Source organism: Schistocerca piceifrons, chromosome 8 (assembly GCF_021461385.2).
Source record: "Schistocerca piceifrons isolate TAMUIC-IGC-003096 chromosome 8, iqSchPice1.1, whole genome shotgun sequence".
Classification (NCBI taxonomy): Eukaryota; Metazoa; Arthropoda; class Insecta; order Orthoptera; family Acrididae; genus Schistocerca; species Schistocerca piceifrons.
This window is the reverse complement of record NC_060145.1, coordinates 197,573,521-197,586,415: the sequence shown is the minus strand read 5'-3', so window position 1 is coordinate 197,586,415 and position 12,895 is coordinate 197,573,521. Positions and strand designations below refer to the sequence as shown.

The following is a 12,895-nucleotide window of genomic DNA, read 5'->3' as shown; positions in this document are numbered from 1 at the left end:
AAACTCCGCCATCTCTCTCCCCACATCCACCACCGCCGGCTGCTCACCTCCAACTGCGCAACGCTATGCGCTGTTCACATCCAACTGGCCAACACTACAATAGCAAATATTCCAACAATGCAAACCAGCCACAGACTGCACACAGCACAGTCAGTGATTTTCATACAGAGTGCTACGTGGCGTTACCAACATAAAAACCTAAACAGTCTACTTACACACTGTCCGCACTCATATGGTATTTCGTAAGTGGTAGGAGGTCTGAGGTTTACGTAATCTTCCACAAGCTTCGTGAGTTCGCATATTTCAGATATAATCCTGAAGATTGATTTGACGTCGTGTTTCTCTGGGAAACTGTTTATCTTCCCTGTCTTTGAATTGCAATGTGAACACCACTAAAACGTTATTTCTGCTAGTACATATGTAACATATCTTCTACTTGCCATAATTCCCAGATGTTCTACTTGTACATGAAAGACAAGGACCATGTTCGAGTTCCAATCACGTAAATATTTTGAACTTTTCAAGACGTTTCAGCTTAGTGTTTACTTTCCAATGAAAAATTGTTGTGATAACACTAATCTTGACCTAAGACACTGAGCATATTGTCCTCATGTACCTGTTTGTTGATTTTCAGGACAATGTGGGTGTTCATTACTGGTGCAATGTTCCTCATTATGATGAGCTGCTATATTGGTTTGCTCACTTATGCAGTGTTCCATGACTGTGATCCTCTCATTACTAAGGTAAACGATAGTTATAGTGTATTCCTGCTCAGCATGACTGATGTTGTGACCACAAGATTGTAATATCAATCTAAAGTCACAGCCTAAGATTTATGATATATCCTTCTATTCAATGAAATATAGTAACTTTCCATATAATGGATTTTAAGTTTTTAGGCATATTTCTGAGTGGATGGTGCAAATTTTCTCGATGATTGCCAAACAATTTGTAGAGGGCAGTGGAGATGTCACTCAGTGTTGATCAGAGTGATATTGTGTGCCTCTGTATATGTGTGGTCACAAAACGCTGCGTAATTCCTTACCTCTAAAATAACCAATCACGTCAGCACCTACCTCGAGATCACAGCAGTGGTTCGGCTTTAAAAGGTGTGACAGAATGTCTGTCGCTCTCCAACCCCAGGTGCAGACAAATAGCCCTGTATCAAACTCAATGAACAACCTTTTCATCTCGAAGTCATGACTCTAAGAACTCTTGACCATAAAAAGAGCACCGTGTCATTCTGTGTTGTAACTATTACTTCTTAGTACTCCCCGCATTAACCATGGATCTTACCGTTGGTGGGGAGGCGTGCGTGCCTCAACGATACAGATAGCCGTACCGTAGGTGCGACCACAACGGAGGGGTATCTGTTGAGAGGCCAGACAAACTTGTGGTTCCTGAAGAGGGGCAGCAGTATTTTCAGTAGTCGCAGGGGCAACAGTCTGGATGACTGACTGATCTGGCCTTGTACCATTGACCAAAATGGCCTTGCTGTTCTGGTACTGCGAACGACTGAAAGCAAGGGGAAACTACAGCCGTAATTTTTCCCGGGGACATGCAGCTTTACTGTATGATTAAATAATGATGGCGTCCTCTTGGGTAAAATATTCCGAAGGTAAAATAGTCCCCCGTTCGGATCTCCGGGCGTGGACTACTCAAGAGGACCTCGTTATCAGGAGAAAGAAAAATAGCATTCTATGGACCGGTGGGTGGAATGTCAAATCCCTTAATCGGGCAGGTAGGTTAGAAAATTTAAAAATGGAAATGGATAGGTTAAAGTTAGATATAATGGGAATTAGTGAAGTTCGGTGGCAGGAGGAACAAGACTTCTGGTCAGGTGAATACAGGGTTATAAATACAAAATCAAATAGGGGTAATGCAGGAGTAAGTTTAATAATGAATAAAAAATAGGTGTACGGGTAAGCTACATCAAACAGGATAGTGAACGCATTATTGTGGCCAAGATAAACACGAAGCCCACGCCTACTACAGTAGTACAAGTTTATATGCGAACTAACTCTGCAGATGACAAAGAAATTGATGAAATGTATGATGAGATAAAAGAAATTATTCAGGTAGTGAAGGGAGACGAAAATTTAATAGTCATGGGTGACTGGAATTCGTCAGTAGGAAAAGGAAGAGAAGAAAGAATTTTGCACAGAGCCTAACCTAATCATAGCTAACACTTGGGTCAAGAATCATAAAAGAAGGTTGTATACATGGAAGAATCCTGGAGATACTAAAAGGTATCAGATAGATTATATAATGGTAAGACAGAGATTTAGGAACCTGGTTTTAAATTGTAAGACATTTCCAGGGGCAGATGTGGACTCTGACCACAATCTATTGGTTATGAACTGTATATTAAAACAGAAGAAACTGCAAAAAGGAGGGAATTTAAGGGGATGGGACCTGGATAAACTGAAAGATCCAGAGATTGTACAGAGTTTCAGGGAGTGCATAAGGGAACAATTGACGGGAATGGGGGAAAGAAATACAGTAGAAGAAGAATGGGTAGCTTTGAGGGATGAATTAGTGAAGGCAGCAGAGGATCAAATAGGTAAAAAGACGAGGGCTAGTAGAAACCCTTGGGTAAGAGAAGAAATATTGAGTTTAATTGATGAAAGGAGAAAATATAAAAATGCAGTAAATGAAGCAGGCAAAAAGGAATACAAACGTCTCAAAAATGATATCGACAGGAAGTGCAAAATGGCTAAGCAGGGATGGCTAGAGGACAAACGCAAAGATATAGAGACTTATCTTACTAGGGGTAAGATAGATACTGCCTACAGGAAAATTAAAGATACCTTTGGAGAAAGGAGAACCACTTGCATGAATATCAAGACCTCAGATGGAAACCCAGTTCTAAGCAAAGAAGGGAAAGCAGAAAGGTGGAAGGAGTGTATAGAGAGCCTATACCAGGGCGATGTACTTGAGGACAATATTATGGAAATGGAAGAGGGTGTAGATGAAGATGAAATGGGAGATATGATATTGCGTGAAGAGTTTGACAGAGCACTGAAAGACCTGAGTCGAAACAAGGCCCCGGGAGTAGACAACATTCCATTAGAACTCCTGACAACCTCGGGAGAGCAAGTCCTGACAAAACTCTACCATCTGGTGAGCAAGATGTATGAGACAGGCGAAATATCCTCAGACTTCAAGAAGAATATAATAATCCCAATCCCAAAGAAAGCAGGTGTTGACAGATGTGAAAATTACCGAACTATCAGTTTAACAAGTCACAGCTGCAAAATACTAACGCGAATTCTTTACAGACGAATGGAAAAACTGGTAGAAGCCGACCTCGGGGACGATCAGTTTGGATTCCGTAGAAATGTTGGAACACGTGAGGCAATACTGACCCTACGACTTATCTTAGGAGAAAGATTAAGGAAAGACAAACCTACGTTTCTAGCATTTGTAGACTTAGAGAAAGCTTTTGACAATGTTGATTGGAATACTCTCTTTTAAATTCTGAAGGTGGCAGGGGTAAAATACATAGATCGAAAGGCTATTTACAATCTGTACAGAAACCAGATGGCAGTTATAAGAGTCGAGGGACATGAAATGGAAGCAGGGGTTGGGAAGGGAGCGAGACAGGGTTGTAGCCTATCCCCAATGTTATTCAATCTGTATATTGAGCAAGCAATAAAGGAAACAAAAGAAAAGTTCGGAGTAGGTTTTAAAATCCATGGAGAAGAAATAAAAATTTTAAGGTTCGCCGATGACATTGTAATTCTGTCAGAGACAGTAAAGGACTTGAAAGAGCAGTTGAATGGAATGGACTGTGTCTTGAAAGGAGGGTATAAGATGAACATCAACAAAAGCAAAACGAGGATAATGGAATGTAGTCGAATTAAGTCGGGTGATGCTGAGGGAATTAGATTAGGAAATGACACACTTAAAGTAGTAAAGGAGTTTTGCTATTTGGGGAGCAAAATAACTGATGATGGTCGAAGTAGAGAGGATATAAAATGTAGACTGGCAATGGCAAGGAAAGCGTTTCTTAAGAAGAGAAATTTGTTAACATGGAGTATTTATTTAAGTGTCAGGAAGTCGTTTCTCAAAGTATTTGTATGGAGTGTAGCCATGTATGGATGTGAAACGTGGACGATAAATAGCTTAGACAAGAAGAGAATAGAAGCTTTCGAAATGTGGTGCTACAGAAGAATGCTGAAGATTAGATGGGTTGATCACATAACTAATGAGGAGGTACTGAGTAGAATTGGGGAGAAGAGGAGCTTGTGGCACAACTTGACTAGAAGAAGGGATCGGTTGGTTGGACATGTTCTGAGACATCGAGGGATCACCAATTTAGTATTGGAGGGCAGCGTGGAGGGTAAAAATCGTAGTGGGAGGCCAAGAGATGAATACCCTAAGCAGATTCAGAGGGTGTAGGTTGCAGTAGGTACTGGGAGATGAAGAAGCTTGCACAGGATAGAGTAGCATGGAGAGCTGCATCAACCAGTCTCAGGACTGAAGACCACAACAACAACAATACTTTTAATACCACTCTCTTTAGGTATATTCAAAGATGATTCGAAAGATTTTTTGTTTTATTATCATTAATCTTGTTAAAATCACTATCAACTGCCACTGCAAGTGTGAGATAAAAAGTACTGGTTCTGCGAAACCTTGGTCCGGTGCAAGAGCGGACTTGCAGGCCCTAAATTGATTAGATTATATAAATAGGGAAATAAAATACAGAGTAAAGAGGTTGCAATTTAGCACGCGACTGTTTGGTCCTTGCTGGGAGACATGGAACTCCATTCAAACACAGAAGTTTTTGATGCAAAATAATCATTTATCATTGAGTTGTAACTACACTGACCCAGTCCTCTAGTATCATCGCAAACATTATCTGACTAATAACGAGATCAGTGGAAGAAACTGCTAACACTCAGTTAAAGGTTAATCTAACCGCTTTATCTGTGGTATATCCGAATCAGCCACTTGCTGCTAACAATTAATTCCACATGGACCGCTAGAAAGCCCTGTCTACTATACAATTGGCTTTGATTTATAGTATTTATTTTCTTGTCTTTGAATTTTACCTAACATATAACTTGCAATAACACAAAATACACACATGTGGGTCTCACATTCCCGGGCTTCATCAGCTGCAAATAACATCTGCAGATCAAATATCTGGTCCTGCAAATATAAGCTGTAGCTGTGAGTTATATGGGTAATCACATGCCTATGGAAATATAAAGAATTTAAGGAGTGCACCATAAACAGTGAGTCTTCCCTCTCTTTCAGCAAGCGAGCGCCAAGGATCAACTGGTCCCGCTGTTGGTGATGCAAGCCCTAGAGGACTTACCTGGTCTGCCGGGAATCTTTGTTGCGGGTATCTTCAGCGCCGCCCTCAGGTAAATGTCCAACGTGGATCTCAAAAATGAAACCCATGTTGCAGTACTGTGCTGCGCATCTTAGCCCTGTATTTAGCCATATATGTAATTTTTCCTTTAGGAATGGTCAGTTTCCTGAACGATTAAAGTACTCAATACTAAAGCCGCTTTATGAAAGGGGAGAAAGGGATAATGTAGACAGTTGTGTGTATGCGCACTTTTTATCAATCTAACAATTGTGCCAATGATAGTACAAGTTTCGGTTACGAGTTGTTTAGCCGTCTAGGAAAAATCTTATGCAAATGAGAATCTTTCTGAATTACAAATGTTGTCAAAATCTGTTGTGTATTTATGAACGTAAATAAATTGTTGTAATATTTCACTTATAATTCACTGTTACGTAAACGAGAAAGGAAATAAAAATCACATGTTTTTGGACGTATTTCACAACTAATCTCGATCCTATTGTCACTAGCCGCCAGTAATAACTCCTGTTGGCCACTTGAGTCACTCTTTCCCACCACGCGTGCGCCATCATGAAGCGCTGCCCCACTGCTAACACTGCCCTGCTCCATCGTGATGTTCCATGTTTCCGGATTGCCGTTAGAATCAGCGACATTTTTTAAGTCCTTTTCTTGTCTCTCAAGAACTATAATGCAACCCAAAATACACTGTCGAACTATCAAGAACTGTCATTGCTGCACTACTTTGCAGGTTGTTGTTTTATCACCAAATTTTGCTGTTTTGGTTTTCACGCACGGAATTTAAGTTCCTTTTCAGCAGAAAAGATTTTAAAAATCCTATCATGGTCACCACTTGTAACCGAATACGCCGATTCCATGTGTGACCGATTCACCTTAATGTTTTAAATGTCCGAATCGCGTTTAATGGAACTGCTTTTAACGTTACGTAGCAGGGAAAGGAATGCTTTTTAACTACGAACGTGGAAATATGTAGCCGTATTATCCACTAATATTGCTTAAAATAGGATTAATAATGCGCAGGATAATTTGGCAGTCGGGTTTACGACGCTTTGCGCGTGTACTGCTATATGTCAGACTGTCTCACAAAAAAAAAAAAGAACTTTCGTCTCTTCCCGATACTAGATGTCGCTTCATTAGATAAGTACAGCTTCTATTTCGCATTTTCGTTAAAACTGCACAATTCTAAACTGTTTTTACTAACATTAATAACAACTTCTAACATAAATTTTGACATGTATTATCTAACTCTGTAGGATGGTCATATCATTTTGTTTTTTGTATGTCACTGATGTGCATTTCAGAGAGAGAGGAACTTACGTTTTTGTTCAACAATATTTGGTCTTGTCATGGTACAGTCTTTGCCTCTTCATAGTCTGTTACATTCTTAGTTGAAGTGTGGTGGGCGATGGACATATTCAGCAGTGCTTTGTTGATTTGTGATGGTTCGTGTTAGATGAAGAAAGATTGATTGTAAAGGACACCTCGCATGAGTGAGATGAATACATCTGAAAGCGACGAGAATATATATTTCGAATAATGTTATTACTTTGCAGAGAAGGAGTTTGAGGTACGACTGCAGCACTGCTCAGCTAGGAATGGTTATTATCAGCTAGTTAGCTTGCTCAGAGCTGACAGAAAGATCGCCCTACTTCCCTGACTCATGCTCTAACATATTAACTGATTAAACTGTTTGGTTTTTATAGAAATTCTCTGTTAACATTGTACCACATTTAAATCATTGTTCAGCTTTTTAAGCATAGTATTCTTCAGACCAACGTTATGTGTGAGGATCCGGCGAAGTTTTACTCTGTATTTTTTGAATACATACTTCATTCTAAAATCGTTGCCTTGGAATATCATTTCATAGGAATAGCTACACTCCCCACCCCATTGTTTATCATTACGCAATACCACATGCAACAGTTTGAATATGTATTTAGAGACAGGAATCTAGCTTCGCCGCTGCCTGCTTGCTGTTTGCTGTTGTGCTTTCGAGAAATTTGCAACAATGTTGTCATGACACGAGGTTAGTCGAAATTTTGTAAGGGCCAGATAATGGTTTTACTTAAGTTACACATTCAGTATAAAGACAAGCTGCATTCAGATCAGTTACAGTTCAGTTCAAATTAGGTTCTGTTTAGTCAAAGGTTAGCAAACGAGTTTAAGTTGGATAACAGTTTGTGGGGACATAGTTTTAATAATCCGAAGACTCTAACCCTTGTATAAGATCGATAACTTTCTGAGTCCGTTTGCATTCGGTACTGTTTAAACAAATAAAAAAATTTTTGAGAATTCAATTTCAATTTAAAGGTAACATCACAAATGGCATCTTTAAATAAGATAAAGCGCCATGTCATAAGACCGCGAGTATGATGGAGTGGTTCGAGGAACACAGTGTCGAGTACCAATTGAAGTGCTGGTCCCCCAACTCGCCAAATCTGAACCTGATCGAACACGTCTTGGATGTGATTGAACGTGGCGTCAGAGTTCATCGCCCCTCTCCCCATAATTTACGGAAATTAGGAGACTTGTGTCTGCAGATGTGGTTCCAGCTCCGTCCAGCGACCTGTTAGGCCTCACTGCTTCCCTGCCACGTTGCGTCGCCCCTGTCATCTACGCCCAACTCTCTCTGCTTTGCTGGATGGTAACGTGCTCGTCTCCCATGCAAGCGGGCCCAGGTTGGATTCCTGGCCTGGCTGAAGATTTTCTCCGCTAGTGGACTGGGTGTTGTGCTGTCCTCACCATCATTTCATCCTCATCACCGACGCTCAAGCCGCCCAAAATGGTGCCGAATGAAATAGGACTTACACTTGGCGCCGAACTTACCGGAATAGGGGCCTCCCGGCCTGCCATCTACATCTACATCTACATCTATACTCCGCAAGCCATCTAATGGTGTGTGGCGGAGGGCACCATACGTGCCACTGTCATTTGCCCCCTTTCCTGTTCCAGTCGCGTATCGATCGCGTTAAGAACGACTGCTGGAAAGCCTCCGTGCGCGCTCGAATCTCTCTAATTTTACATTCGTGATCTCCTCGGAGGTATAAGTAGGCGGAAGCAATATATTCGATACCTCATCAGAAACGCACCCTCTCGAAACCTGGACAGCAAGCTACACCGCAATGCAGAGCACCTCTCTTGCATAGTCTGCCACTTCAGTTTGCTAAACATCTCCGCAACGCTATCACGCTAACCAGATAACCCTGTGACGAAACGTGCCGCTCTTCTTTGGATCTTCTCTATCTCCTCTGTCAATCCGGCCTGTTATGGATCCCACACTCATGAAAAATACTCAAGTACAGGTCGAACGAGTGTTTTGTAAGCCACCTCCTTTGTTGATGGACTACATTTTCTAAGGACTCTCCCTATGAAAATCAACCTGGCACCCGCCTTACCAACAATTAATTTTATATGATCATTCCACTTCAAGTCGTTACGTATGCATACTCCCAGATATTTTACAGAAGTAACTGCTACCAGTGTTTGTTCCGCTATCATATAATCATACAATAAAGTATCCTTCTTGTTACGTATTCGCAATATATTACATTTGTCTATGTTAAGGGTCAGTTGCCACTCCCTGCATCAAGTGCCTATCCGCTACAGATCTTCCTGCATTTCGCTGCAATTTTCTAATGCTGCAACTTCTCTGTATACTACAGCATCATCCGCGAATAGCCGCATGGAACCTCCGACACTATCTGCTAGGTAATTTATATATATTGTGAAAAGCAATGGTCCCATAACACTCCCCTGTGGCACGCCTGAGGTTACTTAAACGTCTGTAGACGTCTCTCCACTGAGAACAACATGCTGTGTTCTGTTTGCTAAAAGCTCTTCAATCCAGCCACACAGCTGGTCTGATATTCCGTAGGCTCTTACTTTATCAGGCGACAGTGAGGAATTGAATCCAACGCCTTCCGGAAGTCAAGGAAAATGGCATCTACCTGGGAGCCTGTATCTAATATTTTCTGGATCTCATGAACAATGAAAGCGAGTTGGGTCCCACACCATCGCTGTTTCCGAATCCATGTTGATTCCTACAGAGTACATTCTGGGTTTCCAGAAATGACATGATCCGCGAGCAAAAAACATGTTCTAAAATTCTACAACAGATCGATGTCAGAGATATAGGCCTATTGTTTTGCGCATCTGCTCGACGACCCTTCTTGAAAACTGGGACTACCTGCCCTCTTTTCCAATCATTTGGAACCTTCCGTTCCTCTAAAGACTTGCGGTACACGGCTCTTAGAAGGGGGGCAAGTTCTTTCGCGTATTCTGTGTAGAATCGATTTGGTATCCCGTCAGGGCCAGTGGAATTTCCTCTGTTGAGTGCTTTCGGTTGCTTTTCTAATCCTTGGACACTTATTTCAATGTCAGACATTTCTTCGTTCGTGCGAGGATTTAGAGAAGGAACTGCAGTGCGGTCTTCCTCTGTGAAACAACTTTGGAAAACGGTGTTTAGCATTTCAGCTTTACGAGTGTCATCCTCTGTTTCAATGCCATTATCATCCCAGAGTGTCTGGATATACTGTTTCGATCCACTTGCTGTTTTTAACGTAAGACCAGAACTTCCTAGGATTTTCTGTCATGTCGGTACATAGAATTTTACTTTCCAATTCACTGAACGCTTCACGCATAGCCCTCCTTACGCTAACTTTAACATCGCTTAGCTTCGGTTTGTCCGAGAGGTTTTGGCTGCGTTTAAATTTGCAGTGAAGCTCTCTTTGCTTTCGCAGTGGTTTGTTGAACCACGGTGGGTTTTACTCCTCACGTACCTATCTAAAACGCATTTTACGATTGCCTTGAACTCATTCCATAAACACTCAACATTGTCAATGTCGGAACAGAAATTTTCATTTTGATCTGTTAGGTAGTCTGAAATCTGCCTCCTATTACTTTTGCTAAACAGATAACCCCTCCTCGCTTTTTTTATATTCCTATATACTTCCATATTCAGGGATGCTGCAACGGCCTTACGCTCATTTCCATTTTTTCAATGCCAAAGGTGGACACACGCGCTATTAGATAGGTGGTCAAAATAATTTGGTTCATCAGTATATTTCTGGTAAATAAATGTGCTCTAGGGATGCATGATAGCTCAGCGTGTTCGGTCAGCGGGTTAGCTGCCCTCTGTAATTAAAAAAAAAAAAAACTGAGTTAACGAATCGACGACGAACCTGAACAAGCATCATGGGACGTCCGCCCCGAAAATATACAACAACCATTAACGAAGAAATTCAGGTACAGAATAGATTAGTGTCTTTGATTATTAATCAAACCGTCCTTATCCAAGGTTAGAACCCCATCACGGGTTAAATTTTGAATAAAAATCATCAGCAGTGGCGGCTGAAGACTTCTGGCATAACAAGGCACCCTCATTCAGCCAAAGTCTTCGTCAAACATGGCGGAGGAGCGGATAGAGGTTCACGACACTCTCTTGTCCTTGAGGTGGGAAACTGCCCCTACAGGTGGAAGAACCAATAATGATCAACTTCATGAACAGGCAGAAGGCAATGGAAACCACTCCATCACAGGCACATAAATTGTATCCACATGACATGTGCCCTCTAATTGAAAAAACAATAATGATGATCTCTCCATTGCCAAAAGATTTCGATTTAGTCCCGCATTCGGATCTCCGGGAGGGAATTGCCAATGACTAGGTGGCCAAGAGGGAAAGACTGAATAACCAACGAAAGGATAAAGTTCTACGAGTCGGGACGTAGAATGTCAGGAGTTTGAACACGGTATGGAAGCTAAAAAATGTGAAAATGGAAATGCTAAGGATCAGTCTAGATATAGTGGGGGTCACGGGAGTGAAATGGAAGGAAGGCAAGGATTTCAGGTCTAACGAGCATGGAGTAATATCAACAGCTGCAGAAAAGGGTATAACAGGAGCAGGATTCGTTATGAATGGGAAGGTAGGGCAGAGTGTGTGTTACTGCGAACAGTTCCTTGATAGGGTAGTTCTCATCAGAATCGACAGCAAATCAACACCGACAACAATAGTTCAGGGAAACATCCCGACGTCGCAGGCAAAGGACGAAGATACAGAGAAGATGTATGAGGATAGCGAACGGATAATTCAGAACATTAAAGGAGATGAAAATCTAATCTTCATGGGGGACTGGAATGGGGCTGTAGGAGAGGGAGTAGCAGTAAGCGGGAGAATGCGAGCTTATTAGTAGAAACGAGAGAGGACAATTCTAATTGGGTTGTTCTATAAATATTATTTAGTAACAACGAATACTCTATTCAAGAATCACAAGAAGAGGTACTGTTGAAATCGGCTGGAAGATACGGAAAGACTTCAGTTAGATACGTTACTGTCAGGAATTTGAACGTAGTATGGAAGCTAGAAAACGTGAAAATCGAAATGCTAAGGATCAGTCTAGATATAGTGGTGGTCAGGGGAGTGAAATGGAAGGAAGACAAGGATTTCAGGTCTAATGAGTATGGAGTAATATCAACAGCTGCAGAAAATGGTATAACAGGAGTAGGATTCGTTATGAACGGGAAGGTAGGGCAGAACCATGGATCATGAACCACGGACCTTGCCGTTGGTGGGGAGGCTTGCGTGCCTCAACGACACAGATAGCCGTAACGTAGGTGCAACCACAACGGAGGGGTATCTGTTGAGAGGCCAGACAAACGTGTGGTTCCTGAAGAGGGGCAGCAGCCTTTTCAGTAGTTGCAGGGGCAACAGTCTGGATGATTGACTGATCTGGCCTTGTAACACTAACCAACACGGTCTTGCTGTGCTGGTACTGCGGACGGCTGAAAGCAAGGGAAAACTACAGCCGTGATTTTTCCCCGAGGGCATGCAGCTTTACTGTATGATTACATGATGATGGCGTCCTCTTGGGTAAAATATTCCGGAGGTAAAATAGTCCCCCATTCGGATCTCCGGGCGGGTACTACTCCGGAAGACGTCGTTATCAGGAGAAAGAAAACTGGCGTCCTACGGATCGGGCGTGGAATGTCAGATCCCTTAATCGGGCAGGTAGGTTAGAAAATTTAAAAAGGGAAATGGATAGGTTAAAGTTGGATATAGTGGGAATTAGTGAAGTTCGGTGGCAGGAGGAACAAGCGTTATAAATACAAAAGCAAATAGGGGTAATGCAGGAGTAGGTTTAATAATGAATAAAAAGTAGGAGTGCGGCTAAGCTACTACAAACAGCATAGTGAACGCATTATTGTGGCCAAGATAGACACGAAGCCCACGCCTACGACAGTAGTACAAGTTTATATGCCAACTAGCTCTTTAGATGCTGAAGAAATTGATGAAATGTATGATGAGGTAAAAGAAATTATTCAGGTAGTGAAGGGAGACGAAAATTTAATAGTCATGGGTGACTGGAATTCGACAGTAGGAAAAGAAAGAGAAGGAAACGTAGTAGGTGAATATGGATTGGGGCTAAGAAATGAAAGAGGAAGCCGCCTGGTAGAATTTTGCACAGAACATAACTTAATCATAGCCAACACTTGGTTCAAGAATCATAAAAGAAGGTTGTATACTTGGAAGAAGCCTGGAGATACTGACAGGTTTCA

The 12,895-nt window shown here is 41.8% G+C and overlaps 1 protein-coding gene across 1 annotated transcript in view; it reads left to right on the top strand.

Annotated features, from left to right (window-relative positions):
- Nucleotides 1–12,895, top strand: part of LOC124712176 (sodium-coupled monocarboxylate transporter 1-like) — a 143,452-nt gene that overhangs the window by 77,973 nt on the left and 52,584 nt on the right. Inside the window, exons 9-10 of the mRNA XM_047242471.1 lie at nucleotides 635–743; nucleotides 5,269–5,378. Of these exons, the coding sequence (XP_047098427.1) occupies nucleotides 635–743; nucleotides 5,269–5,378 (219 nt within the window). The remainder of the gene's footprint in view (nucleotides 1–634; nucleotides 744–5,268; nucleotides 5,379–12,895) is intronic.